General features: G+C 60.5%; 2 protein-coding genes across 5 annotated transcripts in view; both read right to left on the minus strand.

Moving 5' to 3' along the window:
• Positions 1-14,603, minus strand: part of LOC117645652 (ERC protein 2-like) — a 51,600-nt gene that overhangs the window by 24,336 nt on the left and 12,661 nt on the right. For all 4 annotated transcript variants that reach the window (XM_034385933.1, XM_034385932.1, XM_034385934.1 and 1 more), the window contains one exon: positions 114-396. The gene's annotated coding sequence lies outside the window, so the exon portion shown is untranslated. Of the gene's footprint in view, positions 1-113; positions 397-14,603 lie in introns of those variants that run through there.
• LOC117646274 (nesprin-1-like) overlaps positions 1-14,603 on the minus strand; it is a 41,526-nt gene that overhangs the window by 109 nt on the left and 26,814 nt on the right. Inside the window, exon 23 of the mRNA XM_034387114.1 lies at positions 100-396. Within this exon, the coding sequence (XP_034243005.1) occupies positions 100-396 (297 nt within the window). The remainder of the gene's footprint in view (positions 1-99; positions 397-14,603) is intronic.

A 14,603-nucleotide genomic window follows, 5' to 3' on the forward strand; every position in this document is an offset into this window, starting at 1 on the left:
ACAGCCAAAAATAATTGGCATTGATTCGGGCTGGGCCGATTGGACACTGGCCAACGGCGTCGGGCGCGTCGGGTGTCGCGTGCCCCGGGCCCTGCCCACCACAAGTGCCTCACCTCTTGAGCGAGCTCGGTGGGCACAAGCTGCTGTGCGGCGGTGTAGCGCTGCTTGGTGTCGACGCCGAGCTTCTTGACGCGACAGACGCTGGCGTCCACTCGGGCGCCGAGTTCTTGCAAAGTCTGCTCCGCGGCGTCCTCGCCGAACACGTACGCTCCACGGACCTCGCCGTCCAGCGACTGTAGAGTGGAACGCAGAGACTGGATCTCTGCTGCTACAGCCTCTAGACTCTCGAGGTCAGCGTTCGCCTGCGCTAGCTTGAGCTTGAGTGCAGAGATGAGCCTGCAACAGAGTCACGGTCATGGTCAGAATACCGCTGCGCCGGTCCAAAACATGGCACACGCGTTTCGGACGGATGTTTAACATTGTGAGCGGAAAAAATAACGCGATCCTGCACGCAGGATTCGACAAAGTTTGCTCTTGGCAGTTCGTCAAGAAACAGCGGTAGCCCAGAGCCGAGAGGCGGGGCTGCACGCCAATTCAGTATGGTGAGGCCATCATCTTTCTAATCTACAAAAAACAGTCAGATAACTATAAAATAAAAATTTTACAGCGTTCCGGCGTTAAAGTCACTCCTCGCATTTTAGTGCGAAAACTACGGGTCCGCTCGTCGAGTTCTCCACTAAATTTAACGGCGACGTTCCAAATGGACCAGTACGGCCCGACGCAGACAAGCTGTACAGACAAGCTGGCGCCGCGCGGGGAAGCAGACAAGACGCACGGGGATGCGAATCCAAAGAGGCACCCGGGCGGCACACGGCCCCGATGCTGCAGAGCGATGCGCCAGCACGCCGACGACGCACAGCAAGACGCACGCCACGCCACGCCACGCCCACCCCGGCACACCTGCAGCACTTCCCGCATTACCGTAGGGAGCTTCAAGGGCACAGCCAAGGGCTCGCAGTCGCACTCCTCTCACGCACACAGACACGCGCGGCGCAGCGGCAGAGCTGTGAGCTTGGCGTGGCTCAACTGAGGCGGCGGCGTTGCGGCGCGCGGACCGCGGCCCGACACACCGGGCTAATTTTAAACAGTAAAGGTTGTGGCGCTGGGCGTCCGAGGCGCTGGGCGGCGGGCGTGGCGGCGGGCGTGGGGCGGCCGAACCGGACAGCTGACGGACAGGCTGTCCACCGCGCGAACACCGTGTGTGTGTGTGTGTCACACTGCACCTCAATGGCGGCGGTTGGATTGGACCGGCGGTTTCAATCAGGTGAGCCCTCCCACAGGCAGTGGACTGATACCAAACAGTGGCCCCTCCCTTCTCTCTCTCTCTCTCTCTCTCTCTCTCTCTCTCTCTCTCACACACACACACACACACCCCTTTGCCCCGTGAGTTGAGTACGAGAGAGACACCGAGGAAATCACTGTTGCAAATTCGTCAATTTGCGAGGGGGGTGACTGCCTGCTGCAGTCACACTGGAAAAGCCCCTGCCCGCATGCCACACGACGTGCAGCTGGCGACGAGGTTCGCCGTGGCGTGACTCAGATTGAACCAAGCCTAACGGCGCAAAGCGGTGCTGCCTGGTGAGGTGCACGCGGACGCCAGTACGAGAAAATCATGTACACATCCCGTAGCAAAGATGCTTCATTAAGATTGTGAGAGGGTCGCGATTCCGATCGGGCCCAGCCACCCAGGCGGCCACAAACTGGCGCGGGATCGTAAAAAAGACGAGCCGCCAAAGGACGCTGCTGGGCTGGAGCGAGCGGCCTAGACCATTTAATGCAAATTGGCGATCCGGCCCGCGGTGGACCGCGGAAAGCATAAACGCGTTCGGTCGGATGATGAATAGTGCCGGTCGAGGGGTGCCATCGTCTCTCTCGCACCCCGCAGAGACGCCCCGAGTGCGAGAGGGACGGAGCGCTTTCGGAATCAGCGACCTGGACCGCGTGGCGATCAACGCCGGGCCAGTCCTACACGCCTCAGCGAATCAGAGCAAGCAAAAAAAAGAGACGCCGTCGTTTTTGTCCGCGAGCAAAGCCGGCCGCCACTGTTACAGTGTTACTGGCTGCCCAAGGCCAAGGTCGCTATTTTTGGCCATAACAATACTACATTCTGCTAAAACGTGACACCGGCATGTGGAGCTTTCAGACTGAACCCGTCGTTTACCAAATGGCATCGTGAAAACGGGTAGGGAAGAAACCTGGGGGAAATGGTCAAAGAGACAAGTCCTTCCATGTTGCCCTGAAGCACAAAATAACCGTCACTCAGTGCCAAGCGTGCCACCGTCGCCACGCGTTCGGTTCAAGTACCATTTAGCGACTCGAGTGCCCTAAACGCGTAAAGAATTTGGTCCGCCCGTGCCGGTCTTCTGGGCCACTGTGCGTCGCCCCCTTCTTTGGGCCCGGCTCCTCATCCGCGATGTTTGTCCCTGCGCGCCCCGGTGCCCCCTCCGAGCCCCAGTGGAGGCCCCCTCCGAGCCCCAGTGGAGGTCCCCCCGCGGGGCCCCTCGCGGCCTTGGCTGGCCTTGGCACTGGACAGCGCCGCCAAATTTCGCGGGGCAGGTTTACGACACACTAAAGCATAGGCACCCAACCCTTCCAAAAATTTCAAAATGGGAAACAAATATCGAATACGGCACTGTCAAAAACGAATCCGGCCCTCGCATGACACGGTTCAGAAATAAACATTTCGCGCGAGGCGGCGGCGTTTAGAGCTGGGCGGAAACGGTGCCGGCCGTTCGAGACGCTGGGCCGTTCGGGCGTTCGGGCGTCAGGCGGTCCGGGGCGCGGTGCCAAGAGGACGCGCCGCGCCGCCCCGACCACGCGGACGGGACGCGGCCCGGTTGAAAAGACACGGCGGCTTACAAAGCGACGACCGCCTTCCGAGATGACTTTGTCGTCGCCAGGCTGGGCGGGCACGCACAGTGGGCCAGAAGACCAGCGGAGGCGGCCAAATCTCCGGACGCGTTTTGAGCTCCAGAGTCGCTAAACAGGCCTCAAACCGAAAGTGTCACCCGACCAATGGGTTCCTCGTTCGGAGAGCAATCCATTGGTGGGGTCACACGTTCGGTTCGAGTCCCATTTAGCGACTCTAAGCTTCCGGGGTTCACCTTCAGTGCGCGGCTCACTATGGATGCTCGGCGGCTGCCGCGGCGTCTCACGCGCAATCACACCAATCAACCAATCCCAGCGGAGCGCTGCAGCTCAGCGGTCGGTTCGGCAAAACGGCCCCAGAACGACGACGACGACGGCCCGGTCACCTCCACGGAAGCCAGCCCAACTAGAAGTAGTGCGCGTCGCGGCACGGCGAGTCACGCGTATTCGGCCGCTCGTCGGAAACTGGGAGGAAACTCGGTCGCCGGGTGAGGAGGTCTCGCCTCGCGTCGTGCTGGGCCCGGCCCCAGCCCTCGGCGCCTAGAACGTCGTTGTCTCCGTCTAGCGAAGCGCAGCAGTCAGAGAGAGAGAGAGAGAGAGAGAGACACCGCGAGTGGACTCGCCCACAGCAGCAGCGGCGCGTCGCAAACAGTCCGTGATGGACGGTACGACAGCCCCCACCCCCGGCCCGCGCCTACACTGCCCCTTCACGCCGTTCGCACCTCATTGCAGCAAATCAACGCCATTAAAAGGGCGATTAGAGCCCGGGAAATCCTCGCCCCTCTCCTGGTTCCGCGAGTGGATTAGAAGGACCGGTTTGGGCGCGGACCCGCCGAGTGATTCCCCGGGGAAGATCGTTCGGCATCATCATGGTTTCGTTGTGCGCCCTGCGGGGACAGTTCAGAGCTCAAAGAGAGGCCAGAAAAGTTGTGAAAGGCTGCCCACCATGCTCGACCCAAAGGCGGAGTGCCCACAAGGCCAGCGCTTGGGTGCAGCCGAACCCGAGTCCACTGACACCACCAGTGGTCCACCAGTGGGCCACCAGTGGGCCACCAGTGGGCCACCAGTGGTCCACCAGACGTCTCGGCCAATTGAGCGCCGCGGTGCATGATGCCGTCCAGAGCATTCCGGCCGCGCCAGACAGTGACGGCCACCTCGCGGCGACGAACAGTGGGCCAGAAGACCGGTGGAGGCGGGCAACATTCCAGACACGTGTTAAGCTCCAGGGTCGCTAAATAGGACTCAAACCGAACGTGTGACCCCACCAATGGATTCCTCGTTCGGAGAGCAATCCATTGGTGGGGTCGCACGCTTGGTTCGAGTCTCATTTAGCGACTCCGGAGCTCAAAACGCGTCTAGAATTTCGGTTGCCCCCACCGGCCTTCTGGCCCACCGAGAGACGCTCCCCGCGAGGAAGGCGGGGAGGCCGAAGGGATCCAGAAACAGTGACACACTGCCGGGCAGCTGGCCGGCCGCGGTGGCCCTCCACCATCGCGGCGCTGACATCATGCATGACATCACGGGGGCGCGTCGGTAAATCGGGCCAGGGCCGTGCGGCCGAATCAAAGTGTCCAACACGCCAGAAAAAGAGGGACGGTCGTTTGATTTCTGGAGCGAACACTCTTTTCCAATGCACCTGCCTAAAGGTCGTGCCCCGGCCGCCACGTAACCGCACTGCGCCGCGGCGGCCGCGCGTGCGGCGGTGGCGCTGCTCTAGGTGCACAGCGTGCGCAGGTCACTCCCCCCTAGAGTCTCCTGCGCGGGGAGTGTCTACGGCGCCGTCTCGGCGTCTCGGCCCAGCCCGCGGCCCAGCCCGCGGCGCAGCAGCCACGATCCGCCCGCCGAACAGTGGCGGCGGTGGCGACGACGTCTTCGTCATCCCCTGCTTGGCGGTCAGCCGAGCCTAGCTGACCGATTTAAATGCGAAATTTACTACTCGTCCGCCACCAGGCCGCTAGTATGCGGATGGCCGGCGGCCTCGACGCGCTCACCGGCCGGAAGGAAGTCTCCCGCGGGCAAATAAAAGTGTCCCGTAAAACAGCGGCGGCGCACCTGTACACCACTGCAAACAGCGTGGCGAGGCGGCGCGGCCTCACAGTGTGGCGACGCACGCTTCGGGCTTCGAGCACGTTCAGAGCTCCGCGTTCACACGTTCGGTTCGAGTACTGAACGTATAGGGGAGCTCAAAACGCGTCTAGAGTTTTGGCCGCCTCCACCGGTCCTCTGGCCCACTGCGCCACGCCGCAGGCCGGGACCGAGGAACGCGGAAAAATAGAAAAATAGGGCCGCGTCACCGCTCTAAATCGTAAAAGATTGGGGCGTGGAGGGAGGAAGCCCCGGCGTGTGAAAAATAAGAAACAGTCCGAAGGAAGCCGACGAGGAGGAGGAGGAGGCGCCCATCCATCTGGGTGGCCCAGGGCCGTGCCCAGGGCAGGGCGGCGCTGCGCGTCCCCGGCCACCAGGACCAGTCCGTCACGCATCAAGACGCGCACGGCCTTCATGGCCTTCCCCGGGCGCCGAGTGCGTGAGTATTTCGGACAGTCAAGCTGTTATTAAACCTCTGCTCGCCCGGAGCGCCCAGAGCAGGGTGGGGCCGCAGTGGGTCACGTCGGACTCCGGGACTTGTCGCACAGACGGTACCGATACCACACCCTCTCTCCCCGAAACAATAAGTTTAAAAAATTAATTACTCGGGAATCATGTTGTTCCGAAGCGATATTTTTCTCTTTTTGTACGTCCTCTCTTTGTCCCGAACCTCACAAACCCACACATCAGACAGTAAACGCGCCAAGGAAGGAAGGAGTAGGCCAGAGGCCCAAGTTTGCCGATACATGTCGTTTACACACACACACACACACACACACAGCGAGGTGGGCGTGCGGCAGTGGAGGGGCACCGCCGAGTGGGTCCGTCCTTGGCGAGGCCTTGACCCGCTTCTCGCGCACCTCTCCGCGCCGCCCGACGCACGCCCCGCCCTGCCCCGCCCCGCCACGACGCCGGCAGAGTTCCGGTGCACCACGCCGTCGGCGCCGTCGGTACCGGGCCTGCTCGCGCGGCACGTACGGGGCCCCGTGCGGCGGCGCCGCGAGTCCTGCACGGCCTGCTCTGCTCACGGCAGCGCGCCACCTCCGCGCCATAAACCGTGTGAACACGAGGCGCGCGCCTCCGCCTCCAGGACGCCGTCGACGCCGTCCTCGAGGACGCCGACGATGCTCATTAGCGTCCACCACGGCGACAGGCGGCGCCACGCCGTTTACCAAATAGTCCCGACGAGGCAGGCCTGCTGCTCGCACACGGCGACCGCGCCGCCGCCGCCATGGTGGCCACGTTTATGGCCAGTGCGAGCGAGACGGGCGCCGCGAGTGCGAGCGAGTCAGACGGTCGCTATATACAGACACCCGCGCACAAGGCCGGCACTCGTCATTCAGATATTCACGCGGGCGCCGCGGACTCGGCGGGCCGAAGCCGGCTTCGCGATAACGCGATATCGTGCCGGGTTTCGCTGTTCGGCCCGCGGGGCGGTCGGACCAGCTTCCGTCTCACTCGCACCCGTTGCACAGTGGACCAGAAGACCGGTAGAGGCGGCAAAAATTCTCGACGCGTTTCGACCTCTAAAGTCACTAAATAGGACTCGAACCGAACGTGTGACCCCACCAATGGATTCCTCGTTCGGAGAGCAATCCAGTGGTGGGGTCACACGTTCGGTTCGAGTCCTGTTTAGCGACTCGGGAGCTCAAAATGCGCCTAGAGCACACCGGGCCATGCAGGCCGCCGCCGTGGACGCCGTCTAGGAGGGCGGGGTGCTCGGCCCGCGCGGCGGTCCTATCGAAACGCTGTCAGGTCCTGCATGACGCAAAGCAGTTAATTTTTACTATCCAGCCAGTGTTGCGACACGCGTGCAGCGCGCCAGGGGGTCTATGGAGGAAGGCGGCCGCGCCGTGCGTCGCCGAGGTGCGCATTCCAAACAAACCGCACGCCAAACTCAAAGACTCACAGGGGGACTGATTCCGGGAGTCGTCGCTCTGTCTCTCTCGCACCTAGCCGGACGCCCCGCGAGTGCGAGAGAGACAGAGCGACGACTCCCGGAATGAGTCTGCAGACGCGCACACAAGGCGCAGCGCCTCGCGGGACTTTAGGCCGTTTACTGTAAACAATGCGAGTGCCGCCTCATGACAGCGGCGCGACAAGGCAGCATCGCCGATGTACAATGGGGGTGCCGGCACACTGGCGGTGCTGGCGGTGCCCACGCCGAGATGACTCCCATAAAGCTGGAAGGAAGGGCGGGGGCCGCGGCGATTCCGCAACGCCCGTCTCTCTCGCACTCGCGGGGCGTCCCGCTCGGCGCGGGGGTGCGAGGGAGACAGAGAGCCTGCTTGATATGCCGCCGGGCCGCGGCCACCGCGGCGACTCAGCTGCCAGCAGCGGACACTCTCGTCGCCAATTGGAAGTGACAGTCCGAGAAAACAAGGAGCCAGGCGAGCCAGTTCGGCCGCCGCACAGTGGGTCTCTGGCAGCCTTTACCAATTCAGAAATGTTCCACCGATCAGCCACCGGCTGGCCGCCAGCAGGTGAACGCCGGGAGTCAGTCTGAGGAACTGGCGGGTCCACTGCGGGGACAGCGGACACGCGTCCGACCTGGCGTGTCCTCCGACGCGCACCCCGCGGCCCGCGGAGGACGATGCATTGAAGCATTCAGGCGCGGCGCGTTGACGTAGGACTTTTACTTTCCGGGCGAACCGGTCTGCCCCGCGCAGCGCCGCGCCGCGCGCCATGACATCATCGCGGTCCTGGGCCAAGGTCGGGCGGGGCGGCCGCGCCGCGCGCCGCCACTCCCTGCTGGAGGAGGAGACGGCCAGGAAGCAGACGGAGCAGGCCTCGGATGCACGGGGGGACGGGCCTAAACCGCGTCACGCAGCGCCTCCACCGCGGCGAAGGACGCGTTTTCGGGCGCGGCTCGCCACGGCCCGGCGCGGCACGGCGCGGAGGGCGTTTCGCTCTGTGGGTCACGAACCCAGCAGACCGACTCCGAGAGTCGTTTTCATCGCTCTGTCTCCCTCGCGCTCATGGTGCGGCCCGTACAGGTGCGAGAGAGACAGAGCGACTTCAGGCCGACCACAGTGCGGGCGGCTCTTTGGCGCGCCGCCGGGAATGCACTCACAGCGGAGCCACGCCGCTGCAGCGGTGAAGTGAAACAATACTGTCCAGGACCGCCATCGCCAGAAAGCATCGCAGGAATTTCGCTTTTCGGGAGTTGTAAAACCTCTACCGCCTCAGTGGATCGCAGTGCCGCGGTGTCCCCTTGCATCACAAACTATGGCTCTAGTGAGGACCCCTCTGTCCGTCTGTCTGTCTCCCTGGCCTCCTTTTTCACTCGCTCGCGTCCTCGACGGAACTGCATCCAAAATGGGGGCAGGCCAGCGGGGACGGCCGGCGGGCGGCGGCGGCGAGGGCCGAAACGAAATTAACATGCAAGCCAATCAACGCCATTCCAATATCGTTATAGCACACACACACACACACACACACACACACACACACACACACAGAGAGACAGTGGCAAGCCGTCAACAGCGAGACGAACTGCAGCGGCAGTGGGACTGCCGCAAGTCTTTTCGATAATAAAAGCGTGAGTCACTTTCTATTTCCGGAGACTCTCTTGCAAACGACGACTATGCATGCATCCCGCGAGGCAGTAAATCCCTGCAGCGACAAACACACACACACACACACTCAGAGTGACCGCATCGCCGGGGTGTCACCCGACTGGGACAAGGTTATCGCAGTGGCGCGGCGCTTCTTGTCCGACCTCAAACGACACAAAACACGCCGCCATGTTGTCCCCCCCCTAAAGGCCCAAAAGGACAGTTATCACGAACAAAACGCGGCGTTACGACGACGACGCGCCACAAAGAGTTCCCATGCCGATGTGTGGCGCAATCCCAAGTCATAAAAAAATTTGTCCCGTTTGTTATTTTTTTTTTCCTTTTTAGTTTTGCTTTGCACGACACTGGGACGCGGACGGAGTGGCGACGAGGATGCGCACATTCGCCAAAGTCTCGCCTCTCTGCGAGTGTGCTTCTGCGTTGTGTGTGTGTGTGTGTGTGTGTGTGTGTGTGTGTGTGAGTGCGAGGCGGCGCGAGTGAGCACTGTTCACCACAACGCCCACGGTGAGCAGCAGCAGGAAGGCACGGGTAAAACCGCACTGCACTGTGCGGCGTGCCACGTTGCGCTGCGCTGGGCTCCTCAGGTGTGCCGCGCCAATTTCAATATGAAAGAACGCGCAGAGGAGCCCCTGACCTTTGCGACGACACAGACACGTAAGTCATACATTGCGATACGGCACAGCGGCGCCGCCGCTTGGCTTCTGCAAACGACCGCCACAAGAGGCGAGCCCTGCGCGCGCGAAACTCAATCCAAGCAGACGGCCAGTAACTAGGAAGGAGTTTGTTTTCGCTGGCGCGCGCGCGCACACACACACACACACACACTCCAACACGTCGGCCGAAATAGCCTCGGAGTCTAGCAGTGAGTACTGACTGGCCGGGTGTGCAGGCGGCAGGAATGGTGACCAGCAGGCCGGTTCCAAACTGTGCGCTTTCGACGCCCCGTCTCTCTCGCGCTCACGGGGCGCCCCACACGGGTGCGAGAGAGCCAGAGAGGCCTTGAGAAAGGTACCTCTCCACCAGGAAGCGACCCCGCCCTTTCCAAATTACACGTTTGCACCTCCTCGGCGCCGCGCGCGACCGCCGCCGTCCCGCACAGCGCTCCAAACTAGACGCGAGATATCGATCTATCGAAGACACCTGCTGCCCGACACATGTCAATTAGACGGCATATCGACACCATCGCCGCCGGCCGTGACGAGGCGCACCCTCCCGTCTCTCTCGCACACACGGAGCGGTCCGTCGGGGTGCGAGAGAGACAGAGTGACAGGTTAGTCCTGGCTGGGTTCAGATCGCACCCGCGCGATAAGCTGGGTTACAAAGCGAAACTTTAACCTCCCGCCGGGCGCGCCTCTGGTTCCTCGAACCGAGATCGGCAGGTCAAGCTCGCGGCGACGGCAACGCGCTGTACACGGTAAAAAACGGTACTTGGTGAAGCAGTGCTGCAGGACGGCCGGCTGCCAGCCAAGGAAACAGACGCACTATTGTACAGTGTGGTGGGCCCGCGGCGGACAAGACAAGAAGCACATGGGCCTCTCGGGGGAGATTCGGGCGTACGCGCCGAGTGCTTCCGGCCGGCGTGGCGAGCATCACGGGCTGGGCGGCGTGCGAGTCCTCCACGCGCACCGAGGCCAGTACAGTGGATTTGCCAGAAGACCGGTGGAGGCGGCCAAAACTCAAGACGCGTTTTGAGCTCCAGAGTCGCTAAACAGGACTCAAACTGAACGTGTGACCCCGCCAATGGATTGCTCTTCGAACGAGGAATCCAGTGGTGGGGTCACACGTTCGGTTTGAGCCCTATTTAGCGACTCTAGAGATCAAAACGCGTGTGGAGTTTTGGCCGCCTCCACTGGTCTTCTGGCCCACTGTGCCACGACCGTGCGTCACGGGATCCTGCGGATTCGGCGACGCCAGTAGTTGTTCTGGGTAGGGCCGGCCGGCCGGGCGTGGCGCGGCTCGCTCTGTGTTTGCGGCGCTACTTCGGCATGTAAGCAAAAACCGCCGCCGCCGAAACCCGCGCACAGGACTAGGCATAGCGAGAAACAAACAAAAACTAAAGACGGGAGTGTGCGTTGGCGCGTGCTGCCGACGGGACGGATGAGTCCCACAGTGGCGCCTCGGTGACAAAACTATTTCGCATTCACGCCGCGTGTCGTCTCCTCACTCGCAAGTACGGGACGCACCCCGATGAAAAGGCCAGCCAATGAAAAACGCTGCTCGCCCACAGACAGACAGACAGACAGACAGACAGACAGACAGACAGACAGACAGACAGACGGACGGACAGACCGTTAAGTTACCGCTTAACTGTGTTTACTTTTGAGGCGGGATTTAAATTTACAGAACGGGGTTAATGCAGTTAAGACGGTTAGAACAGTGGTTCTCAACCTTAGGGTCGCGACCCCAAGTGGGGTCGCGAAAAAATTTTAAGGGGTCGCGGCGAGGTAGCTGGGGTCGTGTTTTGGGCCGATTTTAAGCAGCCACTGCGTCTGATCCGAGGCGGGCATTTTGCTCCCTCAACGGGCAATTGGTCTTTGGACCTTCCTTTAGCATGCCTCTGTTACGGAGTGCGATTATCAGTCTTAGTTTGGGAGCAGTATTGTCTCAAAGTTGGCCAAAACGCTCAGAAATGTCTTTAAAAAATCATGTTTTGGGCCGATTTTAAGCAGCCACTGCGTCTGATCCGAGGCGGGCATTTTGCTCCCTCAACGGGCAATTGGTCTTTGGACCTTCCTTTAGCATGCCTTTGTTACGGAGTGCGATTATCAGTCTTAGTTTGGGAGCAGTATTGTCTCAAAGTTGGCCAAAACGCTCAGAAATGTCTTTAAAAAATCATGTTTTGGGTCGATTTTAAGCAGCCACTGCGTCTGATCCAAGGCGGGCATTTTGCTCCCTCAACGGGCAATTGGTCTTTGGACCTTCTTTTAGCATGCCTTTGTTACGGAGTGTGATTATCAGTCTTAGTTTGGGAGCAGTATTGTCTCAAAGTTGGCCGAAACGCTCAGAAATGTCTTTGAAAAATCGTTGTGCCTGTTTTGGTCAACTTTGAGACAATACTGCTCCCAAACTAAGACTGATAATCGCATTCCGTAACAGAGGCATGCTAAAGGAAGGTCCAAGGAACAATTGCCCGTTGAGGGAGCAAAATGCCCGCCTTGAATCAGACGCAGTGGCTGCTTAAAATCGACCCAAAACATGATTTTTTAAAGACATTTCTGAGCGTTTTGGCCAACTTTGAGACAATACTGCTCCCAAACTAAGACTGATAATCGCACTCCGTAACAGAGGCATGCTAAAGGAAGGTCCAAAGACCAATTGGCCATTGAGGGAGCAAAATGCCCGCCTTGGATCAGACGCAGTGGCTGCTTAAAATCGACCCAAAACATGATTTTTTAAAGACATTTCTGAGCGTTTTGGCCAACTTTGAGACAATACTGCTCCCAAACTAAGACTGATAATCGCATTCCGTAACAGAGGCATGCTAAAGAAAGGTCCAAGGAACAATTGCCCGTTGAGGGAGCAAAATGCCCGCCTTGGATCAGACGCAGTGGCTGCTTAAAATCGACCCAAAACATGATTTTTTAAAGACATTTCTGAGCGTTTTGGCCAACTTTGAGACAATACTGCTCCCAAACTAAGACTGATAATCGCACTCCGTAACAGAGGCATGCTAAAGGAAGGTCCAAAGACCAATTGCCCGTTGAGGGAGCAAAATGCCCGCCTCGGATCAGACGCAGTGGCATGCTAAAGGAGGGGTCCCGTGGGGTCGCGAAACTTTTCCTGGGGGTCGCGGAAATTTTTGGCTACAAATTTGGGGTCGCGAGCCGAGAAAGGTTGAGAACCGCTGGGTTAGAAGGACAGCCAGGCGTCGACGTGGACTCCACTCGCCCCCTGCGGCTTGCACTCGGCGCCACGACGCGCCCGTAAAGTGCGTGAAATGCGCGCCGAGTGCAGTGGGTACCCCCCCCCCCCCGGGTCCGTGTCAAGGACGCCGTCAGTGACCACCCAGGCGGCGGCGGTGCGTCGCGCGGGGAGCCAACGACGTCGTCGTCACATCACATTACTTCCTCGTGCATTCCTGACCGCACCTATTCTTAAGCGCGCCGCGGCGCTCGGCCATATCGAAGGCCTCCATCAAGGCAAAGTTGAAAATCCCTCTCCGCGCGCCGCGAGGAGGAACCAGATCGGCGACTCGCCGCGGTCCGCAGGCCGAACTGTCTCTCTCGCACTCCAGCGGTACGCCGGGTGAGTGCGAGAGAGACAGAGCGACCCGCTGGTCCAGATAAGACGCGGCACGACATCGCCCCGGATCGCGCTGGATAATTACAGCCGCCTAAACGGCCCGCACTGACGAAATCTTTAACGCCCCGCCGGGGCGGCATCGGGGCGGCATCGCGGCGGCGTGTCCGACCCGTTCTCCTTGGGGCTCCTCGCGGCCGCGCGCCACTGCCCAAAGTTTATGACACTTGAGCCGCGCCGCGCATCGCCGGGAAAAACAGACGAAACACACAAAACTTGAACGCCACCGGCGCTGGCCTCACCGCCGCGGACAAACACAGCACGGTGCGCCGTCGCCAGCAGCTGCAGGCGATGCTGGGCGCCACGCTCTACGCGCCGCGCTCCCCCGCTGCTGCCGGGGCCGGCGGCTGACGAGGCAAAAATGTCCAAAGTATTTCCGTGCGTTCTCGTTGGCTCTAGTTCGGGACCGTGCCACGCCTGCCGCTGCGGTTTTCAAAAGTTTACGAGCGGCGAGGAGCGCGGCGCGGCGCGGCAAGGCACGGCACGGCACGGTAGCCACGCCGTATAACGCCGCGCCACGCCGCGCCAGCCTTCGACGGCGAGGCGGCAAGGACCGGCGGCCTTCGCCGTGCTCAATGAGAGCGGCACTGGCGAGGCACTGCTGCCCCAAAATTACCGGGCCACAAGGACGACGGCAGGAACGATCCGCCAGCATCAAGGAGAGAGAGAGAGAGAGAGAGAGGGGGGAGAGGGGGAGCAGAAAAATAACTGCAACACACACCGGCCCGGCCTGCATGGGAAACGACGACTCTGTTTTTACGTCTCATGTTCGTTCGTTAGCATTAAAGCGACTCGCAACAGTGTCTTCGGCGAGAGGTGGCGGAGGCGTGTCTGCGTCGCCCGCCTGTAAAACAAGCGAAAAGACACGACGGGCGCACCGGCGGATACGTAAAAGCTTCGCCTTTTCGACAAAGCGAAAAGACTGATGCGCCAGAGCCTGTGCGCGACATCCGTTTCGCCCGCCGTCACAGAGGACTCCGTCTATTTCGGTGTTCGGCAGCGGATAGAGCGGAAAAGGGGGCGGGGGTGGGGGAGGGGGGGGGGCGAGTAGCTGCAGCCAATTCGATCCCAATCTAAGTCATTCCCGCATCAAACTCGGCCAGGACAGTGCGGGCCGTAGGAATAGGGGGGGGGGGGCACCCCGGACTGCAGCAGGCCTCATGGAACGTCTTCCAACCACACCAACGTCCTCCCCAAGCACACAGCCCGTGCATTGTGGCAAAGCAAACCTAACTAGCGACGTACACACACACACACACACACACACACACACACACACACACACACACACACAGACGTCCTCGCAAGGCCGTGTGTACTGCACCCCTCCCCGGTGCCAAATCGATGCGCAAACTTGATCCCCTCGTCGCCCTGCATCGGCCTGCACGCGGCTTATCAATCGACGCTGCGAAGGTCGCAGTCGCGACAGCCGGGAAAACAGAAAGGGCCCCGGGTTCGACTCCCGCCACCGCGCAATTTTATCCATAATTTTTTTTGTGTGTGTTTTTTTAGGATCGTGTTGAAAGAATATTTTGATATTTGTTTTTTGTTTATATATTTTTTATATAAGTAATAAGCAATGATATACACGCCCCCGGTCTACCACTTGAAGACGTCCGTTAGGCCCGGCCGGCCACAGAGTCACAGGCCCGGCATGGCCATGGCTCCCGTTATGCAACGTCCCATCACGTCCAGGCTCGGACATCCGCCACT

Source organism: Thrips palmi, unplaced genomic scaffold (genome assembly GCF_012932325.1).
Source record: "Thrips palmi isolate BJ-2018 unplaced genomic scaffold, TpBJ-2018v1 HiC_scaffold_19, whole genome shotgun sequence".
NCBI classification, from domain to species: domain Eukaryota; kingdom Metazoa; phylum Arthropoda; class Insecta; order Thysanoptera; family Thripidae; genus Thrips; species Thrips palmi.